This window comes from Anolis sagrei, chromosome X (assembly GCF_037176765.1).
Source record: "Anolis sagrei isolate rAnoSag1 chromosome X, rAnoSag1.mat, whole genome shotgun sequence".
Taxonomy (NCBI): domain Eukaryota; kingdom Metazoa; phylum Chordata; class Lepidosauria; order Squamata; family Dactyloidae; genus Anolis; species Anolis sagrei.
Window position 1 is genome coordinate 42,713,883 of NC_090034.1, and position 24,831 is coordinate 42,738,713.

General features: G+C 44.1%; 1 protein-coding gene across 1 annotated transcript in view; it reads left to right on the plus strand.

Moving 5' to 3' along the window:
- The first annotated feature begins 553 nt into the window (after positions 1-553).
- Positions 554-24,831, plus strand: part of FBXW8 (F-box and WD repeat domain containing 8) — a 122,674-nt gene continuing 98,396 nt past the window's right edge. Inside the window, exons 1-3 of the mRNA XM_060785774.2 lie at positions 554-966; positions 15,970-16,074; positions 23,769-23,933. Of these exons, the coding sequence (XP_060641757.2) occupies positions 628-966; positions 15,970-16,074; positions 23,769-23,933 (609 nt within the window). The 5' untranslated portion in view covers positions 554-627. The remainder of the gene's footprint in view (positions 967-15,969; positions 16,075-23,768; positions 23,934-24,831) is intronic.

Below are 24,831 nucleotides of genomic sequence, written 5' to 3' on the forward strand. Positions count from 1 at the left end.
GTAGACAGTCCACGTCTCACAGGCATATAGCAGGGTTGGGAGGACAATAGCTTTATAGACAAGCACCTTGGTATCCCTACGGATGTCCCGGTCCTCAAACACTCTCTGCTTCATTCGGGAGAAAGCTGCACTCACAGAGCTCAGGCGGTGTTGCATTTCAGTGTCGATGTTGACTTTGGTGGAGAGGTGGCTGCCAAGGTAGCGGAAATGGTCAACATTTTCTAATGTTACACCGTTAAGCTGTATCTCTGGCATTGGGGAGGGGATGGCTGGTGACTGCTGGAACAGCACTTTGGTTTTCTTGATGTTCATTGACAGGCCAAGCTTCGTGTATGCTTCTGTGAAGGTGTTTAGAGTGGCTTGTAGATCTTCTTCTGTATGCGCACAGACGACATTGTCATCAGCATACTGGAGAACCAGGGCAGTGGAAGTGGTGTCATGTCAAGCTGCCTGCCTCCTGTAGCGACGCTCCCAAGCTGTACGCACTACGCAATGAACTCGGCGGAACTCCGGAGCGGCAGCCGCGGTTTCCGCTCGGGCGTCCAACAGCGTCGGACCGCAAGACCGGAAGCGGCTTCTTGGCGGCGTTCTTCCCTTCTCCCTCAGTCGGCGGTCGGCGGGGTTGTTATGGGGGACGCGGAGCTGGCCCGTTTTCGCCGCCGCTGGCGGGCCGAGCTGGCCGAAGGAGGCCCCAGGAGGCAGCGGCGGGGCGGGAAAAGGGCGCGGGAGGCGGGAGAGCAGGCGCCGGAGCCCCTGCAAGGCTGGGGAGGCTGCGGGGGCCTTGCGCGCTGGGACCCGGAGGAGGGCCTGGAAGGGCAGCTGGGGCTTTCGGCCCTCCGCGCCCACGGCCTTCTCCGAGCCGGACCAACACGCCCTTCCCCCGCCCCCGCCCAGAAGCCCTTGGTAGTACCGCCACCACCAGGAGGAGCGGAGGAAGACCTCCTGGGACAACTCATCCAGGACTTGGTAGGGAAGTCTTTTCCTCCTCCTCCTGCCTCCTCTTCCTCCCCTTATCCTCCTGTTTCATCCCTTTCCTCCTCTTCACTGATTCTCCACCTTCCTAATGCCATGACCCCTTAATACAAGTTCCTCATGTTGTGGTGACACCCAACCATAACATTATTTTTGTTCAATGTATTGTCGAAGGCTTTCATGGCTGGAATCACTAGGTTCTTGTGGGTTTTTCGGGCTATAGGGCCATGTTCTAGAGGCATTTCTCCTGACGTTTCGCCTGCATCTATGGCAAGCATCCTCAGAGGTAGTGAGGTCTGTTGGAAATAGGAAAATGGGTTTATATATGTGTGGAATGGCTGGGGTGGGGCAAGGAGCTCTTCCCTGCTGGAGCTAGGTGTGAATGTTTCAACTGACCACCTTCATTAGCATTTGAAGGCGGGCTGAGCCTGGGAAAATCCCCTGTTGAGAGGTGTTAAGTTGTGCCTGGTTGTTTCCTCTCTGCTGTTTTGCTGTTGTAATTTTAGAGAAGTCAGCCATAGCAGAGCACCTGATGAACCAGCCTGGACACAGCATATTATTTGAGAACACAGAAATGCTGGACCACACCAACAACCACCATGTCAGACTACACAGAGAAGCGATTGAAATCCACAAGCATGTGGACAATTTCAACAGAAAGGAAGAGACCATGAAAATGAACAAAATCTGGCTACCAGTATTAAAAAACTCTAAAATAGACCTTGACATTTGGGAGTTGTAGCTGATGGGATTTATAGTTCACGTATAATCAAAGAGCATTCAGAACTCCACTAATGATGGAATTGGGCCAAACTTCCCACACAGAACCCACATGACCAACAGAAAATACTGAAAGGGTTTGGTGGGCATTGACATTGAGTTTTGGAGTTGTAGTTCACCTACATCCAGAGAGCACCCTGGATTCAAACAATGATGGATCTGGATCAAACTTGACACAAATACTCAATATGCCCAAATGTGAACACTGGTGGAGTTTGGGGAAAATAGACCTTGACATTTGGGAGTTGTAGCTGCTGGGATTTATAGTTCACCTACAATCAAAGAGCATTCTGAATTCCACCAATGATAGAATTGGGCCAAACTTCCCACACAGAACCCACATGACCAAGAGAAAATATTGTGTTTAGAGATGGTCTTTGGTGACCCCTTTGACACTCCCTTGTGACCCCTCCAGGGGTCCTGACTCCCAGGTTGAGAAACACTACTCCTTTTCTTCTCCCTCCTCCTCTTCCTCCTCTCCTCCTTTTGCTCCTCCTCCTCCTCCTTCTTTTCCTTCTTTTTCCTCTTCCTTTTCTCCCCTCCTCCTCCTCCCTCCTCTCCTCCTGTTACTCCTTCTTTTTCCTCCTCTTCTTCTTTTCCTCCTTCTCTTCTTCTCCTTCTCCTCCTCCTTCCCCCTCCTCGTCTTCTTCCTCTCCTTGTTTTACTCCTTCCTTTTTTCTTCCTCTTCTTCCTTTTCTCCTACTCCCCTTTCTCCCTTCCTCCTCTTCTTCCTCTTCTACTCCTTCCTCCTCTGCTTCTTCTTGCTCTCCCTATTTACTCCTTCTGCTTCCTTTTTCTCTTCTTCCTCCTCTTCTTCCTCTTCCTCTCCTTCTTCTCCTTCCTCTTCTTCTCGCCTCCTTTTATGCCTTCTTCCTTTTCTCATCCTCTTCCTCTTTCCTCCTCTTCTTCTTCATTTTCCTCTTCCTTTATTTTGACTCTTTACTTTTTATCTTCTTACTTTTCTCCTCCTCCTTCCTTCCTCTCTTCTTCCTCTTCTCCTTTTACTACTACTCCTTCTTCCTTTATTCTTATTCCTCTTCTTCCTTTTCTCCTCCTCCTCCTCCCTCCTCTCCTTCCTCCTCCTCCTCTTCTCCTTTTACTCCTCCTTCCATTTCTCTTCTTCCTCTTCTTCCTTATCTCCTCCTCCTCCTCCTTCCTTTTCTTCCTCTCCTTTTACCCCTCCTTCACCCTTTTCCCCTTCTTCTTCTTTTTCCTCTTCCTTTTTTCCTACTTTTCCCTCCTCTTTTTCTTCCGCTCCTTCTTTTAGTCCTCCTCCTTCTTTTTCCTCTTCTCCCTTTTATCCTCCTTCTTCTCCCCTTCTTCCTTTTCTTCATCTCTTCCTCCTCCTTCCTCTTTCTCTCCTCCTCTTTCATCTTAGAATTGAAAGAGACCCCCAAAGTCCATCCAGTCCAACCCTCTTCTATCAGGTGGGAACACACAATCCAAGCCCTCCTGCTTATAAGCCTCCAGAAAAAGAAACTCCAAGGCAAAAGCATGCTGAACAGCTCTAACCATCAGGAAGATCTTCCAAAGGTGTAGGCAGACTCTCTTTTCCTGCCATTTGACTCAATGGCTCCATTGTGTCCAGGTCTCCAAAAGCAGAAAACAAGCTTGCTCCCTCCTCAGTGTAACATCCTTTCAGATATTGGAACATGGCTATCATGTCCCCTTGTCTCAGTCTTCTTTTCTCCAAGCTAAACATCGCAGGCAGTCCATCCTCATTGGTTTCCCAACCCAGCAATGTTCTGAGAGCTAGCAAATCTGCCTGCATTCATGACTATATGTCATGGAACGATAGAAAGCTCCTCCATTCCCAGATCAACCACATGTCTATGATTCTGTCCCATTCAGCAGAGAAAACAAGTTCCAGAGCAGCCTTTCCCAACCTTTTTACCCAGGAGGAGCTCTTGAAATAACGTTTTGATGCAAAAAACCAAAACAAAACAAAAGAAGCCCTGATTATTTTTTATATATTAAAAAGTGTTTTTTTTTTAATTGATGCCCTTGCAGCAAAAAAATTCATGACCCCAACATTGAGAGAAGGGGACCCCATTTGGGTCAGGACCCACAGTTTAAGAAGCAGTGTTCTGAAGTACAGCTGGCCCTCTGTACCCATGGATTCTTCATCCACAGATTCCACTGTGGCTTGAAAATGTTTTTAAGTCCAAAAAACAAACCTTGATTTTACTGTTTTCTTAAAGAGATACCATTTTACTAGACCATTATATATAATTATACTTGAAAGTCTGTGGAGTTTGGTATCCACAGGGGTTCTGGAACCAACCCCCACAGATATTATGGACAGCGTGAGATGTCATTTCCAAAGAATTAAAAGAAATGTTTGCAGTATTCCAATCTTGGCATGTGTCTGGAAAAGTGAAATTTACGCCAGAGTTATAAGAACCGTACTTGTGTTTAATTACACCTTTCTTTGAATTTAGTATTTTTTTTGTAAGGGAAGGCCACAGTTTAAATTTGCGAGGGCAGGAAATGAATCCATTGGCTGAGCTGGAGTTTAATTAGCACAGTGCTTTGTAAATGTGAATTTCCTAGCAGTGGGCATCCATATTTGTGATTAGGATTCTGTCCGTCAGAAGAGCTCTTTTAGCAAGATAGTTTTATTTTTGCTTGTCCATTTGTAAGCTTTTACCTCATATGTTATTTAGGGCTTGTAACTGTGTGCACCGGTAAATATATAGCACTATGAGTGTCATACCATGGAATATATGCATTGGAATGAATGGGTTCTATTGATTTCAGCGAGTCTGCTGTGGTTGGGTTTAAAATTAGATTTAGCTCCTTGAATCTGAATGTATTTGTCCTGTTTGGAGCAGGATGCATTTTCAGCAGTGCCCATTTCTTCTCTTGATCCTTGGGTTGCTTTTGCTTCAGATTTAGGGCTCACATAGACGTGGCAGAACTCATGTTTGCCAGTGTACATGCCTTTCCCTTTCATATATGTAGCCTAGCTTCCAAGATCAGATCTGTTGCCTTGTCGGTATTTAAAGAAGATTAAGGTTTGAAAGAAGGAGCTTTTTAGGATCAAGCCAGGGAGGGGGGGCAGTGGTTTTAGCTTGGAACACAGTTTTTATCAGCTTTGAGGATTTTAATTGCTTATTTTCTGTTAGTACCATTGATGCGATTTAACATTTACATGAAACCACTGGGAGAGATCATCTGGAGCTTTGAAGTTTGGTGTCAAATTTATGCCGATGACACCCTACTCTTATTACTCCTTTCCACCTAATGCCAAGGATGCCATCCTGGTCCTAAACTGGTGCCTGTCATCAGTATTGAATGAGGGTGAACAAGTTGAAATTAAATCCAGACAAAACAGAGGTACTCCTGGTCAGTCGGAAGGCAGAACAAGGGATAGGTTTACCTATGTTGGATGGGGTAACCCCACTCGAAGACCGGGTCTGCAGCTTGGGGGTGATTCTCCACTCACAGCTGACCCTGGAATTCCAGATGTTGAATACGATTTTCCTGCTTCTTGTCAGAGGGTTGGACCGGATGGCCCATGAGGTCTCATCCAACTCTAGGCTTCTATGAAATATTATTAAATTTTCTTAATAGTCATGGCTTTGCATGATATCTCCAAAATGTGATGGTCTCAGTTTGGTCATCTTCATCTTTAAGGAGAGTTCATGTTTGATTTGGTCGATGACCTATTTAGTTGTCCTTTTTGGCCATCTATAGTATCTGTTCTCTCTTCCAACTCCATTTTTCAAGTGAGACGATTTTCTTTTTGTCAGCATTTTAACTGTCCAGCTTTCACAATCATACACAGAATGCCATGAACAATCCAGACTTCGGTATTCAATTACCGATATGTATGTTTCTAATTCAGGGTCTTGCTGCTCTTCAAAGTCCCAGTCTTCTGATTTCTTATCTGCAGTTTCCGTTTCAATTGATAACTGAGCCAAGGTTTAGGGAATCTTTGACTATTTATGAGCCACTGTGGTCTCGTTTTATTTATTTATTGTATGAAATTTGAAAAGTATACATGTTTATTTCTAACTACTCTGCTATCTTTGGCAAAGAGCAGGTTATAAACATGCCAATAAATAAAATAAATAGAGCTATTTTTTTTTTGTCGTGTCAGGAGTGACTTGAGAAACTGCAAGTCGCTTCTGGTGTGAGAGAATTGGCCGTCTGCAAGGACGTTGCCCAGGGGATGCCCGGATGAATTGATGTTTTTATCATTCTTGTGGGAGGCTTCTCTCATGTCCCTGCATGAGGAGCTGGAGCTGATAGAGGGAGCTCATCCGCCTCTCCCCAGATTCGAACCTGTGACCTGTCGGTCTTCAGTCCTGCCAGCACAGGGGTTTAACCCACTGCGCCACTGGGGGCTCATAGTAAAGCTATATGATATAGTCTTACATTACTTTTGATAGTGGAATGTTTCTAAACTGCTCTTCATTAAAAGACATCAACTTCATTAGCAATTAACATGTATATTTTTTAAAAGTCCGTACCAAAAATGCAAAGAGGAATCAATAATGTGCAGTCTTGAAGTACAACTAGACAATAGTACAAATACAGTAAAACAGATTGTGGTAGCTTCAAATGTCTGGTGAAACAGAGAAGTTTTGACTTGGTGCCTAAATTGCAAGCTTGGCATCAACTGCACCTCTGAGTAAATGGTGCTCTGCAAATAGTATGCCTTAAACACAAATAAAATGGAGATAATAATAGTGGGATGATTACACTATGTAGCACAATTTTTCTTCCTGGGTTATACATGACATTTCCTAATTGGTTCTCTCATAAAAACATGGAAAAAAAATATTAACTGCAAAAACTGCTGCACATTTTGGTATAGTTTTTCAATTAATATCTCAGAGTCTCAACCAAGTCAACATAGTTTGTGGCAGCCATAAAAACAAAGTTTCTATTTATTTATTTAGTACATTTCTATACCGCCCCTCTCAGCCTTCCGGCGACTCGAGGCGGTTTACAAGGCAAGAATTCACTGCCGCCAAGGACACAATTACAATCTATATATATATATAAATGCTCTGTGCATAATGAGTACCTTAAAAACAAAAGAACCAATGAACGAAATCTCACCAAATTTGACAACAAAATGTCTCACAACACAAGGAGTGACCACTCAAAATTTTGATTTTGTCATTTGGGAGTTGTAGTTGCTGGGATTTATAGGTCACCTATAATCAAAGAGCATTCTGAACTCCACCAACTATGGAATTGAACCACACTTGGCACACAGTTCTCCCATGACCAACAGAAAATACTGAAAGGCTTTGGTGGGCATTGACCTTGAGTTTTGGAATTGTAGTTCATCTCCATCCAGAGAACACTGTGGATTCAAACAATGATGGATCTGGACCAGACTTGACAGGAATACTCAATATGCCCAAATGTGAACACAGACAGAGTTGGGGGGAAATAGACCTTGACATTTGGGAGTTGTAGTTACTAGGATGTATAGTTCACCTACAATCAAAGAGCATTCCAAACCCCACCAACGATGGAATTGGGCCAAACATCCCACACAGAACCCCCATGACCAACAGAAAATACTGTGTTTTCTGGTGGTCTTTGGTGACCCTTCTGTCATCCCCCTGGTGCCCCCCCCCCCGGGGTCTTGACTTCCCAGGTTGAGAAATGCTGCCTTAAGGCCATCCAGTCCAACTCCCTTCACCAGGGCAAGAAAACATAATCAAACCCCTCCTGACAAAGGGCCATCCAGCCATTCACACACACACACACATGTATATGACAGATGCAGTATCAAAGATTTGAAAGGGACCCCTAAAGAAGGACAATAATATGTTGCATATTCCAGAGTATTTATTTATTTATTTATTTATTTATTTAGAGCCTTTCTAACCCGGTCTTCTCGACCTCCGAAAAGGGGCTCAGGCCGGCTAACAGCAGAAAATTCAACACAAATATAGTAAGCATAATAGCATCATAATACATTAATACAAAATACATTAAAATACAGATCATACAATATCATACAATTACAAAAGCCAGGTCGTCAGAATAAAATCACAAATTCATCGCCATCCGCCGGTGTGGTCAACTGTTATTGACTCGATCATAATTCTGCAAACGCTATATTCCAAAGCCAGGTTTTTACAAGCTTTCTGAAAGTCAGGAGGGAAGAGGCAGATCTAATCTCCAACGGGAGAGAGTTCCAGAGCCAAGGGGCCACCACCGAGAAGGCCCTGTCCCTTGTCCCCACCAGACGCGATTGCGAAGGTGGTGGGACCGAGAGCAGGGCCCCTCCAGAAGATCTTAACAACCTTGATGGTTCATAGTGGAGAATCTGTTCGGACAGGTAAACTGGGCCGGAGTCGTTTAGGGATTTATAGGTCAACTCCAGCACTTTGAATTGTGAGTAGGCAAACCAGACAATCTCCACATCAACACTGGCAAAGAAACAGAAAGAAGTGCTATTTACTCACAGCATAAAGGCATTACATATATTAGAAACCAACACTTTCTCATTACTTTATTTTCCAGATCACGAGACTGGGCCACAGCAACGCGTGGCAGGCGACCGCTAGTATATAATATAAAAAACACCAGCAACAATAAAATCAAACATTATAATGAAAACATGCTTCAATCGATAATCATTAAAACAATGCCCAGTTCTGCCATATAGTTATTTCATTATTACATCAGTTACTCCGTATTTTCAAATGCCCGCTCAAATAGCCATGTCTTAAGATTCTTCCGGAATGATAGGAGCGAGGAAGCCGATCTAATCTCTCTAGGAAGGGCGTTCCATAGCCGAGGGGCCACCACTGAGAAGGCCCTGTCTCTCGTTCCCGCCAACCGTACTTTTGATGATGGCAGGACCGAGAGCAGGGCATCTCCAGATGATCTTAAAGTCCTTGCAGGTTCATAAGGGGAGATTCATTCGGACAGGTAAGTTGGGCCAGAACCGTTTAGAGCTTTATAGGCTAAAGCCAGCACTTTGAATTGTGCCTGGTAGCGAACTGGCAGCCAGTGGAGCTGGCGCAACAAGGGAGTTGTATGCTCCTTGAGAGCTGCTCCAGTTAGCAATCTGGCTGCTGTCCGTTGGACCAGTTGAAGCTTCCGGACAGTCTTCAAAGGCAACCCCACGTAGAGAGCTTTGCAGTAGTCTATACGGGATGTAACAAGAGTGTGAACTACTGTGGCCAAGTCAGACTTCCCAAGGTACGGGCGCAGCTGATGCACAAGCTTTAACTGTGCGAATGCTCCCCTGGTCACCGCCGAGACCTGAGGTTCCAGGCTCAGCGATGAATCCAGGATCCCACCCAGACTGCGAACCTGTGTCTTCAGGGGCAGTGTGACCCCATCCAACACAGGCTGTAACCCTATGCCCTGTTTGGCCTTACGACTGACCAGGAGTACCTCTGTCTTGTCTGGATTCAATTTCAATTTGTTAGCCCTCATCCAGATCGTCACAGCAGCCAAGCACCGGTTCAGGATCTGAACAGCCTCCTTAGAAGCAGGTGGAAAGGAGTGACAGAGTTGGACATCATCTGCGTACAGATGACACCGCACCCCGAAACTCTGGATGATCTCTCCCAGTGGCTTCATGTATATGTTGAACAACATGGGAGACAGTATTGAACCCTGAGGGACCCCACAAGAAAATGGTTGTGGGGCTGAACAGGTGTCTCCTAATGACACCATCTGGGTACGACCCTCCAGAAAGGACTGGAGCCACCGTAGAACAGTGCCTCCAAGGCCCATTCCAGCAAGGCGTCCCAGAAGGATACCGTGGTCGACGGTATCGAAGGCTGCTGAGAGGTCCAGCAGAACTAACAGGGACACACTCCCCCTGTCTAGCTCCCAGTGTAGATCATCAACCAAGGCAACCAAGGCTGTCTCGGTTCCATGACCGGGTCTAAAGCCAGATTGTGCTGGATCCAGATAATCTGTCTCTTCCAAGAATACCTGGAGTTGTGAGGTCACCACACGTTCCAGGACTTTGCCCAAAAAGGGTAGATTGGAAACAGACTGATAGTTGATGAATTGAGTGGGGTCCAGTGATGGTTTCTTCAATAGCGGTTTTATTATAGCTTGTTTTAAGCTTGCTGGAAAAATGCCTTCCCAAAGGGAGGCATTAACCACCACCTTTACCCACTCAGCCAATCCCCCTCTGGCCTCCTTTAAAAGCCAGGATGGGCAGGGGTCTAGGATGCATGTGGTTGCCCTCATCCCTCCAAGTATCTTGTCCACATCCTCGGGTTTCACTAATTGAAATGAATCCATTAAAACTGGACAAGCAGATGCTCGTGTTACATCCTCAGAGACTGCCGTTAACATGGTGTCCAGGCCAGAACGGATCAGAGCAACTTTGTCCGTGAAGAACCGAGCAAACACTTCACAACGGGCTGTCGAGTTGTCAGGGCTCCCATCCTGACTGCGGGATGGGGCACCGGGTCAGGGAGACCACTGCAAACCCACTTCCCCGCCCCCAGATCTTGGTTGGTGCTGCACGGAGTAACCTGGTGGACAAAGCTGGGTCAGATTTACACCTCCAGCCTCGTCCAACCAGGTTTCCGTTATACACGCCAGATCTGCCCGTTCATCCAATATTAGATCTTGGATGAAAGTTGTTTTACCATTGACAGATCTGGCATTCAACAGCACCACCTTTAATCCGGAGGGACCGCCATCCTGGGTACTCCAATTTACCATGTCAGGAGACCGATTTGGAACTACTAATGTTGTCACACGATTCCTAGGCTGAATTAATGGTCTCCCTTTCTCGTATCTCTCCCTCCCTGTTATTACTCTTATGGGGCCCCCCGGCCATTGGAACTCCCATCTCCTGTGACATGCTTCATATTCCTATTTTCAACCCCTGAATCAGTTGTAATCAATTGGTTCAATGGCATTTCTTTTAGAGTTAACCCTCCCAACCATTCATTTCCCACCCCTGCCCTGCAAATTTCAGACCCGTCCTGCCTGCCCCAATCGTCACCCCCATCAAAAAGTGTAAACATGATTACTACATATAGCAGCTTAGTGTATTACTACATATAGCAGCTTAGGGGGGGAACATGGGGAATGGTTGTTAGATAGATGATAAGTAAAAAGTCTAAATAAAGACTAAATAAAGACACTGGCTGCCAATTAGCTTCCGAGCACAATTCAAAGTGCTGGTGTTAACCTATAAAGCGCTAAATGACTCCGGCCCAGTTTACCTGTCCAAACGTATTCTCCCCTATGAACCATCAAGATTGTTAAGATCGTCTGGAGGGGCCCTGCTCTTGATCCCACCAGCCTCAGAAGCACGTCTGGTGGGGACGAGGGACAGGGCCTTCTCGGTGGTGGCCCCTCGGCTCTGGAACTCTCTCCCACTGGAGATCAGAACTGCCCCTTCTATTTTGATGTTCAGAAAACAAGTAAAAACTTGGCTCTGGAAATTGGCATTCGACGAGTGAGTCAATGTTCTGTGATATGGATGGATGATGACGAACAACGATTTTATTGTGACGACTGACCATTGTAATTATATGACTGCATTTTGCTATTTTAATGTTTTTTGTCTAATATGCAATATGATGTTTTTTAATGACTGTTTGTGATATTACTGTTGGAAACCGGCCTGAGTCCCTCGATGGAGGTGAGAAGACCGGTATACAAAACTGCCAAATAAATAAATAAATAAATAAAGTGCAGGTGAATGGAAGTCCGTACTTAGTTTGTAAAGTGCTAGGGTGTGAAAATAGAGTCAATAAAGTCTTGGTGGGATTTATTGTTGTTTAAAGTGCTACTGGTTATTCTATAAAGTGCAATAAACGAGGGTGTGTGTGTTAATAGGATAAAGTGCTGTATAAAGAGCGAGCATTAGCAGCAAATTTCAATATAGCAGCTGGGTAACAGTAGTGGTTCTTCCAATGTCTTAGTTCCTTGAACATATGGGCGAATTGATTTTAATTCATAAAATCTGGTCCACGAGCTTCTTTCCTCTTTATTCTATTTTATTTTCTCTCTTTTCATGCTGCCTGCCACTCCTTCACTGATGCTGACCATGGCATATGTTCGGTATCAGAAACTAGAGCTGATATGGTCGATCCAATACAATTTTCTGAATTAGCACCCCAAACTGAATCTAAAGTTGACCAAAAACTGATTTGTAACCCTTTTAGTACTAATCTTGGAGAGTGGTCCCTGCTCAGAGTGGTCCTTGCTCAAAAAAAGGTTGGGAACCATTAATTTAAAGAAAGAAATATTGAAACGGTTGAATGACATCGCTCCATCACAACAGTGGATAAAATGAGATTTAAAAAGAGTGCACAGATTATCGGATGACGGAGGGAAAATTATACCCAATAATAAAGATAAGATATTATAATAATAAGGAGCTGATGAACTTCTTGAGGAAAAATCCAGAGAAATTGGAATACAAGGGTGTTCAATTGCAAGTATTTAATGATTTATGCCCCCAAACAAAATTATGGAGGCAAAGTATGTATTATTCTCTTCTTGAAGAAAGGAATTAAGTATTCTTGGGGATATCCAGTCTGTCTGAGATTTCAGTGGGCCGGAAGGAGATATAAGAGCCAACTACTAAGGAAACTGGGAATCCACAAAGATAGAAATGAAGAGACCGAATTCATCAAAGAAGCATCCCAAGGAGGAAAAGAAACATTAGAAGTGATATAGGAAGAGTAAAAATAGGAATTATCTGAAGAAGATAAGGCAGGGATGGTGAATGGAGAAGAAGAAAAGATAAATAGAAGAATCAATGAATTAAGTTAAAGAGGAAGTAAATCTATCTTCTATCTATATATATATAAATGCTCATGTCGTAATGAGTGGCTTAAAAACAAAAGAACTACTGGGCCAATATCCACCAAATTTGGCAACAAAACTCCTCACCGTACAAGGTGTGACCATCAATAATAAAAAATAAAACAAAACTGAAAACAACTTAGAACTCCTTAATAAAAGGAGAAGCCATTACAGCGCATGCGTGCAGCTGTGGGGGGAGCGAATGTGCATGTAAGAGAGCTCCTCCATCGTCTCGCGGCGGAACTTGTGGCGGCAAGGGCTGCTGGGCCTCCCGGAGCCAGCCACAGCTCCACCAAAATTTAAAATCTGAAACACCAGCCTGACCGATGGAGACAGAGGGGCCTCTTCGAGCGAGGGAGCAGAAGCAGGAGGCGCCTTCTCCACTCCGTCGCCGTGCTGCTGGTGCTGAGACTGCCATAGCAACTGTGCCTGGGAGAGGCCTCCCCGCCTTTCCCAGGAGGAGTTGCAGGCAGAGAGGACTCCTGCTTCTGACCCCTCAGTTGCCAGAGATTTGGCCCTCACCACACAGCCGTTTTGGGCCCGGGCGTCCTCCCTCCGTTCCCCCCAAGAGGTCTCCCAGAGGCCCTGCACCAAGCCCCGCCCGGCCTTCCGATGAAGCATGCCTCTCTTCCCGAGCCCCGCCACCTTCCTGTCCAGGCGCGGCTCTTTCACCCCCCCCCCCCCGCTTCCCCGTAGCTCATGGGGCAGCCACAGTGCTCTGATCCTTCCTTCCATTATCTTCTGTTTTTCCTCCCTCCCCTCCCCTCCCCTCCCCTCCCCTTCTCTTTCCTTCCTTCCTTCCTTCCTTCCTTCCTTCCTTCCCTCCCTTCTTCCCCTTATCCTCTGTCTTTCCTTCCTTCCTTTACTTTATCTTCTGTTCTTTGTTTCCTCCCTCCCTCCCTTCCCTTTCCTTTCCTTCCCTTCCCTTCTTTCCCCTTCTGTCCTACCTTTCCTTTCCATTCTTCCCTTCTTCACCTTATCTTCTGTCCTTCTTTTCCTCCTTTGTTATCTTCTGCCCGTTCTTTCCTTCCTTCCCATCTTCCCCTTCTGTTTCTCCTCCCTCCTACCCTTCCCCTCCCTCCCTCCCTCCCTCCCTTCCTTCCTTCCTTCCTTCCTTCCTTCCGTCCGTCCGTCCCTCCGTTTCCTTCTTCCCCTTATCTTCTGTCTTTCCCTCCCTTCTTTCCCCTACTGTCCTACGTGGGGTGAAAAAGCGAAGCCCCCCCCCCCCCCACAAGCAACTCCCAAATGTCAAGGTCTTCCTCAAACTCCACTGTGTTCAAATTTTGCCATCTTTCTGTTGGTTCACAGTGTTCTCCAGATGTAAGTGGACTGCTATTACTATTGTTGTTGTTGTTGTTCTTATTCTTATTATTAACCTGAAGCTGGCTATCTCTCAGGAGTGGTTAGATTGTGCTTCTCCCATTTCCCAAAAGGGGCTGGTCTGGATGGCCCCTTCAGGTCTCTTCTATACTAGGATTCTTCTATTACTACTACTACTACTACTACTACTACTACTATTATTATTAATAGTAGTAGTAGTAGTAGTGTTATACTGAGGCTGAATGGCCATCTCTCAGGAGTGGTTTGATTGTGCTTTTCCCTTATGCCAGAAGGGGCTGGACTAGATGGCCCTTGGAGGTCTCTTCCATAAAAATGCTCTGTGCATAATGACTGCCTTAAAAATAAAAGAACCAATGAACGAAATCACACAAAATTTGGCAAAAAATGTCTCACAACACAAGGAGTGACCATCACTCAAAAAATTATGATTTTGTCATTTGGGAGTTGTAACTGCTGGGATTTATAGGTCACGTATATTCAAAGAGCATTCTGGACTCCACCAACGATGAAATTGAACCACACTTGGCATACAGGAATCCCCTGACCAACAGAAAATATTGGAAGGGTTTGGTGGGCCATTGACCTTCAGTTTTGGAGTTGTAGTTCACCTACATCCAGAGACCACTACAGACTCAAACAATGATGGATCTGGACCACACTTGGCACAAGCACTCAATACACCCAAATATGAACACAGATGGAGTTTGGGGGAAATAGACCTTGACATTTGGGAGTTTTAGTTACTGGGATTTATGGTTCACCTGCAATCAAAGAGCATTCTGAACCCCACGAACGACAGAATCAGGGCAAACTTCCCACACACAACCCCCATGACCAACAGAAAATACTTGAGGCCATCCAATCCAGCTCCCTTCATCAGGGCAAGAAAATGTAATCAAAGTCCTCCTCACAAAGACCCATCCGCCATAGACATAGATAGATAGATAGATAGATATGATTCACGCACAGAGATATAGTATCATAGATTTGAAAGGGACCCTTAAAGAAGGACAACTATATGTTCCATGTTCCAGGGTGGGCAAACCAGGCACTCTCCACATCAACACTGACAAAGAAGCAGCAAGAAATACTGTTTACCCACAAGCAGAAAGAAATTACATATATTAGAAACCAACACTTTCTCATTACTTTATTTGCCAGATCAACAGACTGGGCCACAGCAACGCGTGGCAGGGGACAGCTAGTACTATATATATGAGCATTTGGGGTGAGCAGGGGGGGAGAACAGCGGACATGGGATAATCACACCACTGCTCCCCACAAGTTGGCTCATGGGCCCAGGGTTGGGGCGTAAAGTCCCAGAAGTGGAGAGGAAGAAAGAAGAAGGGGGGGGGGGTGGAGGGTAATAGGACAAGGAGAGAAATGGGAATGGGATCTTGGGAGTGGAATGCACACAAGAGAAGCAGTAAGAGAAATTAATATTGAATGTAATGTCTAGTAAACTAAACTTAAGTAAACTTAATCTTTTTCTTAAAAAATAAATAAAGAGAAGGTGAGAGCATGATGGAAAGTGATTAAACCCCAGAGTCCTCAGTTGACCCTAGTTTCTCATTTTGCTTGAAATGGGAAATGGTAAATGGGACCTTTCTTATCATTTGTCAGAGCAGACACTGTTGGGCAAACCTAGGCTTCCCCATCTCAGGGCTGTGTTTGACTACTGATCCCATTAGTCTGCTCAGAATGATCAGTGAGGCTTGGGCTGTTGAGGTTTGTATGAAGAGAGGTGCATTGCGGGAATGTAGGGCAGGAAAACAAGTATTCATATACAGAGCTTGGAAAAGTTAATTATTTGGTATAATGTCCAGGATCTCCCAGCCGTAATAGCCATTGACAGACTCATTCTAGGAACTGCAAAATAACTTTTCTAAACTCTGAGTCTGGTACTGTGCTCTTTGACTGTTTTTATGGTTCAGTTCCTTGTCAGAAATCACAGGGTGATGGTTTATCTCTTATGAAAAAAAGCTAATAGCTGACTTCATTTCCTCTGACTTTGGTTCTGTTGTCAAGTGCAGTGTCAAATAAAATGAAATACCATGTTGTTAACACTTCTCTCCCCCTTTCCCGGCTCCCTTTCAGAATGAAATAAATGAAGTCCCGTTCTTTGATGTGCAACTGCCTTATGAACTGGCATTAAAAATATTTCAGTTCCTTGGCCCGACAGATTTGGGGAGGTGTGCTCAGGTAAGCTTTCGTCTGGTTTACTGATTGCCTTCTATTCTTGTTCTAAGTGAATGAGGTGAAAGAAAGTAAATGTCACTGGAATCAATAGGTCTTCTTACTTACAGCATATGTGAAATGATCTTCTGTTCTGGTGGCAGAATTCCCAAGTTCTGATGCAAAGTGTGAGAGTATTATATACTTCGAAACAGAGAGCAGCTAGTGAGTTAGATTTCCAGAAATCTGTGGAAGAGATTGTTGTTGTTTTTTCAGGGAGAAGTGTAATATTTGCAAGGTTTAATTTCTTATCACAGCTAAACCTTTCCCGCCATTTACTAATGTAAGATACTGTATTTCATCGCATAATAGTCGCCACTGCAAAATAGTCGCACTCCTATTTGAGGTTGATTCTCTCATCCACTCTCCCCCCCCCCCCCCCCAAAAGGCAAGACACTTTAAAAACTATGAAATTGAGGTTTCTGAAGCTCTACTCTTCTCTCTTTTCTTCTTTCTTCGAGGCAAGGCAGTTTTAAAAACCTGAATTGGAGATCTCTGGAACTCACATCTGTCATCCTTTCTCCAAAGAACTCAGTTCCAGCTTTTGTAAACTGTCTTGCATTGGAAGAAGGAGGCAGGAGGGAAGAGCACAGCTCCAAAGACCTCCATGTTATTGTTTAGATGACATTCAACTCTATCACTCCTTTCTGCCTGCTACTAAGGAGGCTGTTCAGGTCCTAAGCTGGTGTTTCGCAGTTGTGACGGTTTGGATGTGGGCGAACAAATTGAAATTGAATCCAGACAAGACAGAGGTACTCCTGGTCAGTCGTAAGGCTGGACAGGGTATAGGGTTATATCCTGTGCTGAACGGGGTTACACTCCCTCTGAAGATGCAGGTTCTCAGCTTGGAAGTTCTCCTGGACTCATTACTGAGACTTGAACCCCAGGTTTCAGTGGTAGCCAGGAGAGCAATTGCACAACTAAAACTTGTGGGCCAGTTGTGCCCATACCTTGGGAAGCCAGACTTGGCCATGGTAGTCCACACTCTGGTTACATCCCATATAGACTACTGCAGACTACTGCAGCACATTTTAAGTGGGGTTGCCTTTGAAGACTGTTCAGAAGCTTCAAACGGTCCAATGGGCGGCAGCCAGGTTGCTCACTGGAATGGACTACAGGGATCACACAACTCCCGTGTTATGTGAGCTCCACTGGCTGCCAGTCTGCTACCAAGCACAATTCAAAGTGCTGGCTTTAGTCTATAAAACCCAAAACGGTTCCGGCCCAGCTTACCTGTGCAAACATATCTCTCCCTATGAACTATCTAGGAGCTTAAAATTGTCTGGGGAGGCCCTGCTCTCAGTCCCGCCTTCTTCACAGGTGCAACTGGTGGGGACGAGAGACAGGGCCTTCTTAGCGGTGGCCCCTCGGCTGTGGAACTCCCTGTCTAGGGATATTAGATCAGCCCCCTCCCTCCTCACCTTCCATAAGAAAGTGAAAACGTGGCTTTTTGATCAAGCCTTTGGAAGTCTAGTCCAATAGATAAACACTGGACTATGTGCAGTTGAATATTGGAATGGCTCAGACTATGACTTTGGACAATGAGGCTAACAGTGAATGTATTCTTTTTTAATGTTTTAAAATATTTCAATGTCTGTATTTATAACTCTGTTTTTAAATGATGTTTTTTGTTGCACATTGTTGAAGGCATCAAATGGTTGCCTGGTTGTAAAGCCGCCTTGAGTCACCTCTGGGTTGAAGAAAAGCGGGATAGAAATGTCATAAATAAATAAATGAGGGGAACCAGGATTTAGGCAGTGAGTTCACTAAAGATAATGTTCATTTCTCTGAGAATCCTACATAGTTATAACACTGTGATTCCACTTTAACTACAGTGGCCACAATCTGTGGAGTCCTTGGATTTCCTCCTTAAAGAGAAATATTTAGTACCTCTAACCAATTTACAAACCACAGACTGACACAGGACGCAGCCAGGAGAGTTAATGTGGAATCATAGTGTTATAATTGCACAGTGTGAAGCAAATCTATCAATTAGGATGGCAGTACCAAGGACCAGTGAGAATCCATTAGTTCTAGGAGAAGGTTACTCACTTGGCACTGCTGCTGGGCCATTCATGCATCTCAACACATGGATCAATAGATGGTGTGAAAGTAGCATGACATGGGGTCAGTGGCAAGATGGTGAGGGTGGCATTAAGTGGTCCAATTTAGGTAACAGAATATCTTTCACTGGTAATGGTCTGTATTGCCTGAGATTGCAGTTTTCAAGTTAGAATAATGTTTTTGGAGCACTAAATTTCCTGGACTGTAGCAATGTTTGTAGCACCTCAGTGGCTTGCCATGACTCCTTTCTTTTTAAAATGTTGGCAACCATTATATTATGCCCAATTTCTGACTTAGGGCAAATGCGTGCTTCTGAAATGGTTCTCTACATTTACTGATAATAAATCGCCATTTGCAAGGCTTGCTGAACAGGCTGGTTTTCCTTTTTATGAAGTACATTTTCTGGAGAGTTCACTGTAAGCACTGCAATTTTTGCTAACAGATTTGTGTAAAAGTCTAGGTGGCATTCAGAAACCTTTGCTGTTTCCAAATTTTTCGTGTTTCCCAACATTGAGCAAAGGGAACCCCATTTGGGGTCAGGATCCACAGTTTAAGAAGCAGTTGTCTAAAGTGGTACCTCAACATTTAAGGAGGCAGCTGAGAGATGGAGATTGTTCCAGGGCTTTCGAAGCCTCTTGGAAAGAGAAGAATAGGTTAGCTTTTAGTCCCCTTCTAAAGTGATAAAGCGGGGAAAACCCACACAAAGCTATAATAAAAATGGAAATTGTTTTCATTTTGCTCTCCAAAAGCACTTTGGGAATTAATAAAATGGCACTGATTAGTGGGACAAGCATCGTGAGTGTTTTGAATGCCATGAGAGAACATTATTTCTTTTTGTACCTTCCTGTCAAAATGTTAAATGGCAGACAGGAAAATTGCTTGACTGGGGAACGGAGTGACCTGGAATTGCGGCTCAAAAGTGAAGAAGTCTTGACTTCACTATGCCTACCTGTTGACTTCTGTTCTGCCTCTTTTTTCCTTGTGCTGTTCTGTTTTTCCCCTCGATTTTTGCATTTCTGCCATGTGACTGTATCTAGTGAGAGGACATCCCTTGAAACAACTGCACTAACCTCCTAAATTTGCTTCAAACTGATTTAGAATCCATCTGGGACTCTGCACAGACTGTTATCCAAAGGGTTTCTGAGCTTAAATTAATGTTTTTTTAGAAATGACATTTTAATGCATTTAACATGTAGCTGAAGGTAGCAAAATGCCCAATATTGGTGTTGAGGGGAAGATGAGAGGAGGAGGAGGAGGCAGTTCTTACACAGGTATGAACTGAAGTTCAGTAAACGAAACAGTGCATCTTCTGAAAAAGGTTTTATTTATGTAATTCGAAGAGAGTGTCACAACTGAATGATCCACCCTCAACATCTTTTTATTTGTTGCTTTGTTTCTGGCCTATATCTAGCTATGGGTCTTCATTGCACCTGAACCAGGGAACACTAGTTTACTAGCAGTTAACAAGGTAGGATAGTGGCTAGGATTGTATTGAGGAGAAGTGGAAGGAGATGAAGTGCAGCTGTTTTAGACTATAGCCATATTTTATAGTGCAGCGGTGGAACCATGGTTTAAATCAGGGGTTCTCAAACTAAGGTCCGAGGGCTGGATACGGCCCTCCAAGGTCATTTACCCGGCCCTCACTCAGTTTCAACCTAAGTCTGAAACGATTTGAAAGCTCACAACAACAACAATCCCATTTCATCAGTCAAAAGCAGGCCCACACTTCCCATTGAAATACTAATAAGTTTATATTTGTAAAAATGGTTCTTTGTTTTAATTATTGTATTGTTTTTAAGTGTTTTTTGCACGACAAATAAGATGTGCAGTGTGCATAGGAATTCATTCTTCTTTTTTTTTCAAATTATAATCCAGCCCTCCAACAGTTTGAGGGACTGTGACCTGGCCCTCTCTTTAAAAGGTTTGAGGACCCCTGGTCTAAATAGTTCAAAGTGTGTGTCATAAGGCATAAAGCAGTGGTTCTCAACTGGTGGGTACAGTGAAGACATCTGCCCTTGCGCTGTGCTACTCTGCTGCTGAGTATGCATGCCCAGTGTGGAACACATCTCACCACACTAAAACAGTGGATGTGGCTCTTAATGAGACATGCCGCATTGTCACGGGGTGTCTGCGCCCTACCCCACTGGAGAAGTTATACTGCTTAGCCTGTATTGCACCACCTGACATCCGCCGGGAAGTAGCAGCCAATAGTGAAAGGACCAAGGCAGAGACATCTCCAGCTCATCCCCTGTTTGGGTATCAGCCAGCACATCAACGACTTAAATCTAGAAATAGTTTTCTAAGATCTACAGAGACACTCGCTGGAACACCTCAGCAAGCGAGAGTCCAAAAGTGGCAGGCTCAAACCTAGAACCTCAACCAATGGCTGATACCAAATGAGAGATGTTGAAAAGCATGGGGGATAGAATAGAGCCTTGAGGGACCCCACAGGCCAGTGGGCAGGAGTCTGAGCAGGCATACCCCAGCAACACCATCTGGGTCCAGCCCTCCAGGAATGAGCGGAGCCATTGCAAAGCAGTGCCCCCAAGGTTCATCCCACAGAGCCAGTCCAGAAGGATACCATGGTCGATGGCATTGAAAGCCACTGAGGGAACCAAGAGAACCAACAGGGACACACTCCCCCATCTAGCTCCTTGTGGAGGTCATCCACCAAGGCGACCAAAGCTGTCTCCGTTCCATAGCCAGGCCTAAAACCAGACTGTGACAGTCAAGATAATCAGTTTCATCCAAGAATCCCTCGAGTTGAGTGGCCACCACCCACTCCAGAACCTTTCTCAAAAAGGGGAGATTGGAAATAGGCTGATAGTTGTTAAGGATCAAAGGGTCTATCTAGGGAAGGCTTCTTTAAAATTGGTTTTACTACTGCCTTTTTCAGACAAGATGGTATTATACCCTAATCCAACAAAGCATTGACAATATTTGTGATCCAATCAACCAATCCCCCTCTGGTTTGTTTAATAAGCTAGGGTGGGCAAGGATCTAGAGTACAAGTGGTAGCTCTCATGGCTCCAAGGATCTTGTCCACATCATCAGGATGAACAAACTGAAACGAGTCCTTATTCTACCATGTTAAGTTCTCCAAGACCTGCTTTGTAGCAAAGCAAAGATGTTCCAATGGTCTGGATGCTTGCAAACAATGAGGGGCAGTTGGAAAAGGGACAAAGGGCAAAATAAGTTCCCCCATCTTTCTCCCCGACGACTTTGCCTTGAGATTTGCTGCTGTTAGTTTTGTGCAGCACTCTGCAAAAAAACAAAACAAAAAAACAAAACAAAACAAAAAAACACTTGATATAGATCCCCCTCCCAAACATGCCATTGGGTTGACTCGCTTAGGCTTTCAGCGACTGGGCAATGATAGCAATAAATCCATGGGCGAGGACTCCCTTTTGTGAGGGAGAAGCTGAGAGTCTCTTTAATCTTTTGGCATTCAGTTGTTCACCTGTACCCTTAATGCACGCACAGCTAGTAAATTGGAGCTAGAGCCCAGTTCTGTTTTGTGGGCCGTCGGTTAAATGGAGCCACTCATAGCGCGGCCGTAAAGTGGAATGCTCGAGATGCTTTTTTATTAGAAGTTCCTTGCAGCTGCGCCTCGCTCGGCAAGGCTTTTTACTCAGCTTGGCCATGCCAGTTTGCGGTGCATTAACGGCGTGTCTCAGCTTACCGGGCCCCTCCTTGGAAAAGGCACGTTTAGAGGCTGGCAGGGTTCGAATTAACCTGATTAAAATCACAGTGGATTAAAAACATCTCATTAATGTTGAAAGAACATTTTGGAAGCCTTTTGTTTAGAGGTAATTGCTTTCTAAAGCAGCCGTACCCCACCTCAGACTATCCCGATGTTTTGGATTACAACTCCCATCGTCCCAACCAGTATGGGGGTATTGACTGAAGCTGATAGGAGACGTAGGGCAGTTGAGATTGTGCTTCCTAAATTTAAATCAGGCAATGGTTATTTGAATTCTCATTACATTGGCAATTTGTGGCTTTCTCTTTCCTTCATTCCACTTGTAGGTTTGCAAAATTAGCAGACTTTCTGGCCTTTAAATCTCTCTTTGGTGTTTGTGCAAACAAGCTCCAGCTAAAAACTGCATTGGAGGAATGTATTTGGATGCCCTGAGTATTAATCTGGACCGCAGTTACCTCCTCAGTGTTTTCTTAGAAAAAAAATCCAAAATAACAACCATGGACACACACACACAAATGAATTGAATATGTTGAACAGCATTGACAGTTCCCAGCTGAAACACATTTTAATTCCTTTTTAGTTTTCTTGGAACAATCCTATTGATTCCTCTTACTTTTGACTCCAATGATTTAAATCCATCTCTGATTTAGAAAATCAATTTTTCTCTACACATGCCACAGAACCTGCTTTAAGTGGAAGATTTCCGAATGCTTTTGAATATAAAAATCTCCTGGTGTGTAGATACTATAGAATTGCCTAATAGCCAATTGGGATTTCCAGGGAAGTCACCTGGTTAAGTCATATAGGTGCTGGCTCCCAGAAATATTATTTAAAAATATTTTTGAAGTGTCTGGGATGTGTAAGCTGATACACATTTGGGACCGGTATCCCAGCTACAGCCAGAATAAGAAGTGCATGTCTTCTTATCATTGAGTCTTAAGGAAAGACTCAATGATGCTGACAGAAACAATTTGCTTATGAAAATAAGTCAATGGTTCCCAATCTTTTTTTGACCAGGGATCACTTTGACCAGGGACCACTTTGACCAGGAACCACTTTGACCAGGGACCACTCCAAGATTAGTACCAAAAGGTTTTTGGTTAACTTTAGATTCAGTTTGGGGGGCTGATTCAGAAAATTGCATTGGATAGACCACAGCAGCTCTCGTTTCTGATACAGAACATATGCCATGGCCAGCGACAGGGAAGGAGTGGCAGGCGATGTGAAAGGAGTGGAAATAAAACAAATAATATAATAAAAATTGTCCACTGGAGGTCCATGACTCACAGGTTAAGAACCACTGAAATAAGTAAACTTGCAGAAATGGATAAACATGCTATGTTGATTAAGGAGAGACCTCTAACCTTAAGAAGGACTGGGGCCCATTCATTGTATTCCTCCAGCAAAGATGAGGTCAAACCCCCATCACTGCTTTTTTGGATTAGAGGAGTGTTATTATGTGGGGAAAGGCTGTATCACTAGTTCTTTTTCACTTAATCAATGTAGAAAATTGAGATAATATAACCATCAGACAGATAATGTAAAGCTCTGAGATTAGATAGTGTATATTATATGTACTGGTAGTTAATGTTCTTTGATGTTTAGAATATAGTAGTAATACATTTTTTAATTCTAGAAAAAGTGTTTTAACCATTTTGTTTGTTTGTACGTAGGTTTTGTATTAATTTGTCTAAATGAAAATTAATTACTAAAAAAAGAGGTGTATGTCTTTCAATGATGGAAAAATTGACTGCTTTCTGGTTCTCAATAAACTTTATAGTATAACTGCAATTTCTAGTACTATCCTTGCTTTGCAGTTTCTGAAATCTTTCCATCCTGTCGTTCCTGTAAGAGGTAGTATGTCCCCACACAATCTTTACTCATGTCATTTTAGGTGAGCAAGGCCTGGAAAGTGCTTGCAGAAGACAAAGTCCTTTGGTTCTGGCTATGTCAACAGGAAGGTTACCTGCCTGACCGTCAGATTTCTGATTTTCCCTGCTGGAAAGGAACACTTAGAGAATGCCGGGAGAAGGAGCAGGTTTTACGAACGAACTGGAAGGTAATGATGGGAGATTCTCTCTCTAGTACCTCTTGATCAGTGATGAAGTGCTACACTAGAATGGACCATTATGTTACTGTTGAAGTGCTGATTCCTTGAATTGGCAGAATGGAGTATTAGCATAAGTTTGGGTGGACTTCTTAACTGATTGAAGATTGGAAAGAATTTTGGACATTACTGTGTGGTGTTAAGCTCCTCAAGCTTCGTCTTAGAAACACCAGTAGAACATTCATGTTGGAAAGACGCCCAGGCTATGGTGAGGTTTAGATGTGACAATGTTAATGTACCCACATTGTCTTGTGGTTATAAGTACCCTCATACTGTGTTGTATAGGTTGCAACCCCAGTTCAAAGATCTGAAAGTGTCCAGAGGTTGTTGGGCTGGAGTTCTCGTCAGCCTCAGTGAGGTCTAGAAGTTGTGGTAGCTCTTCCTAACAGGTGTTGGGAGGCTTGTTGTTTACTTGAGGGTTTCATGGGAGCATCTTGCAGGACATGGTTGGAACCAGGATGGTAAATTAGAAAGCCTGATGAACCTGCTTTTGGGAAGGAGAAGACAACACAGTTCAATCAAGCTCATAATTCAGTATCATGGAATGGCAGAGAATGGTATATTGAGATTTTCACTGTTTTCCTGGGTGCCAGGACTCAACAGATAGCAGTCACAAGCAAGAAGTAAACTACACTTTATTAGAATTGGCAGGTCCAGTTCAGGAACAGATGTTCGTTATATCTATAGTTCAACTGTGGCAAAATGCAGCCCAGGGGCTTTTGCACAATCCTCTTTGGGCTCATTGTGACTCCCTGTGTGTCATTGATTTTCAATTTGTGTTAATAATAATACCTACCTCTCCTTAAGGCCTAAATGAGCCAGTCCTTCCCTCTAAGGAGACAGCTAGACA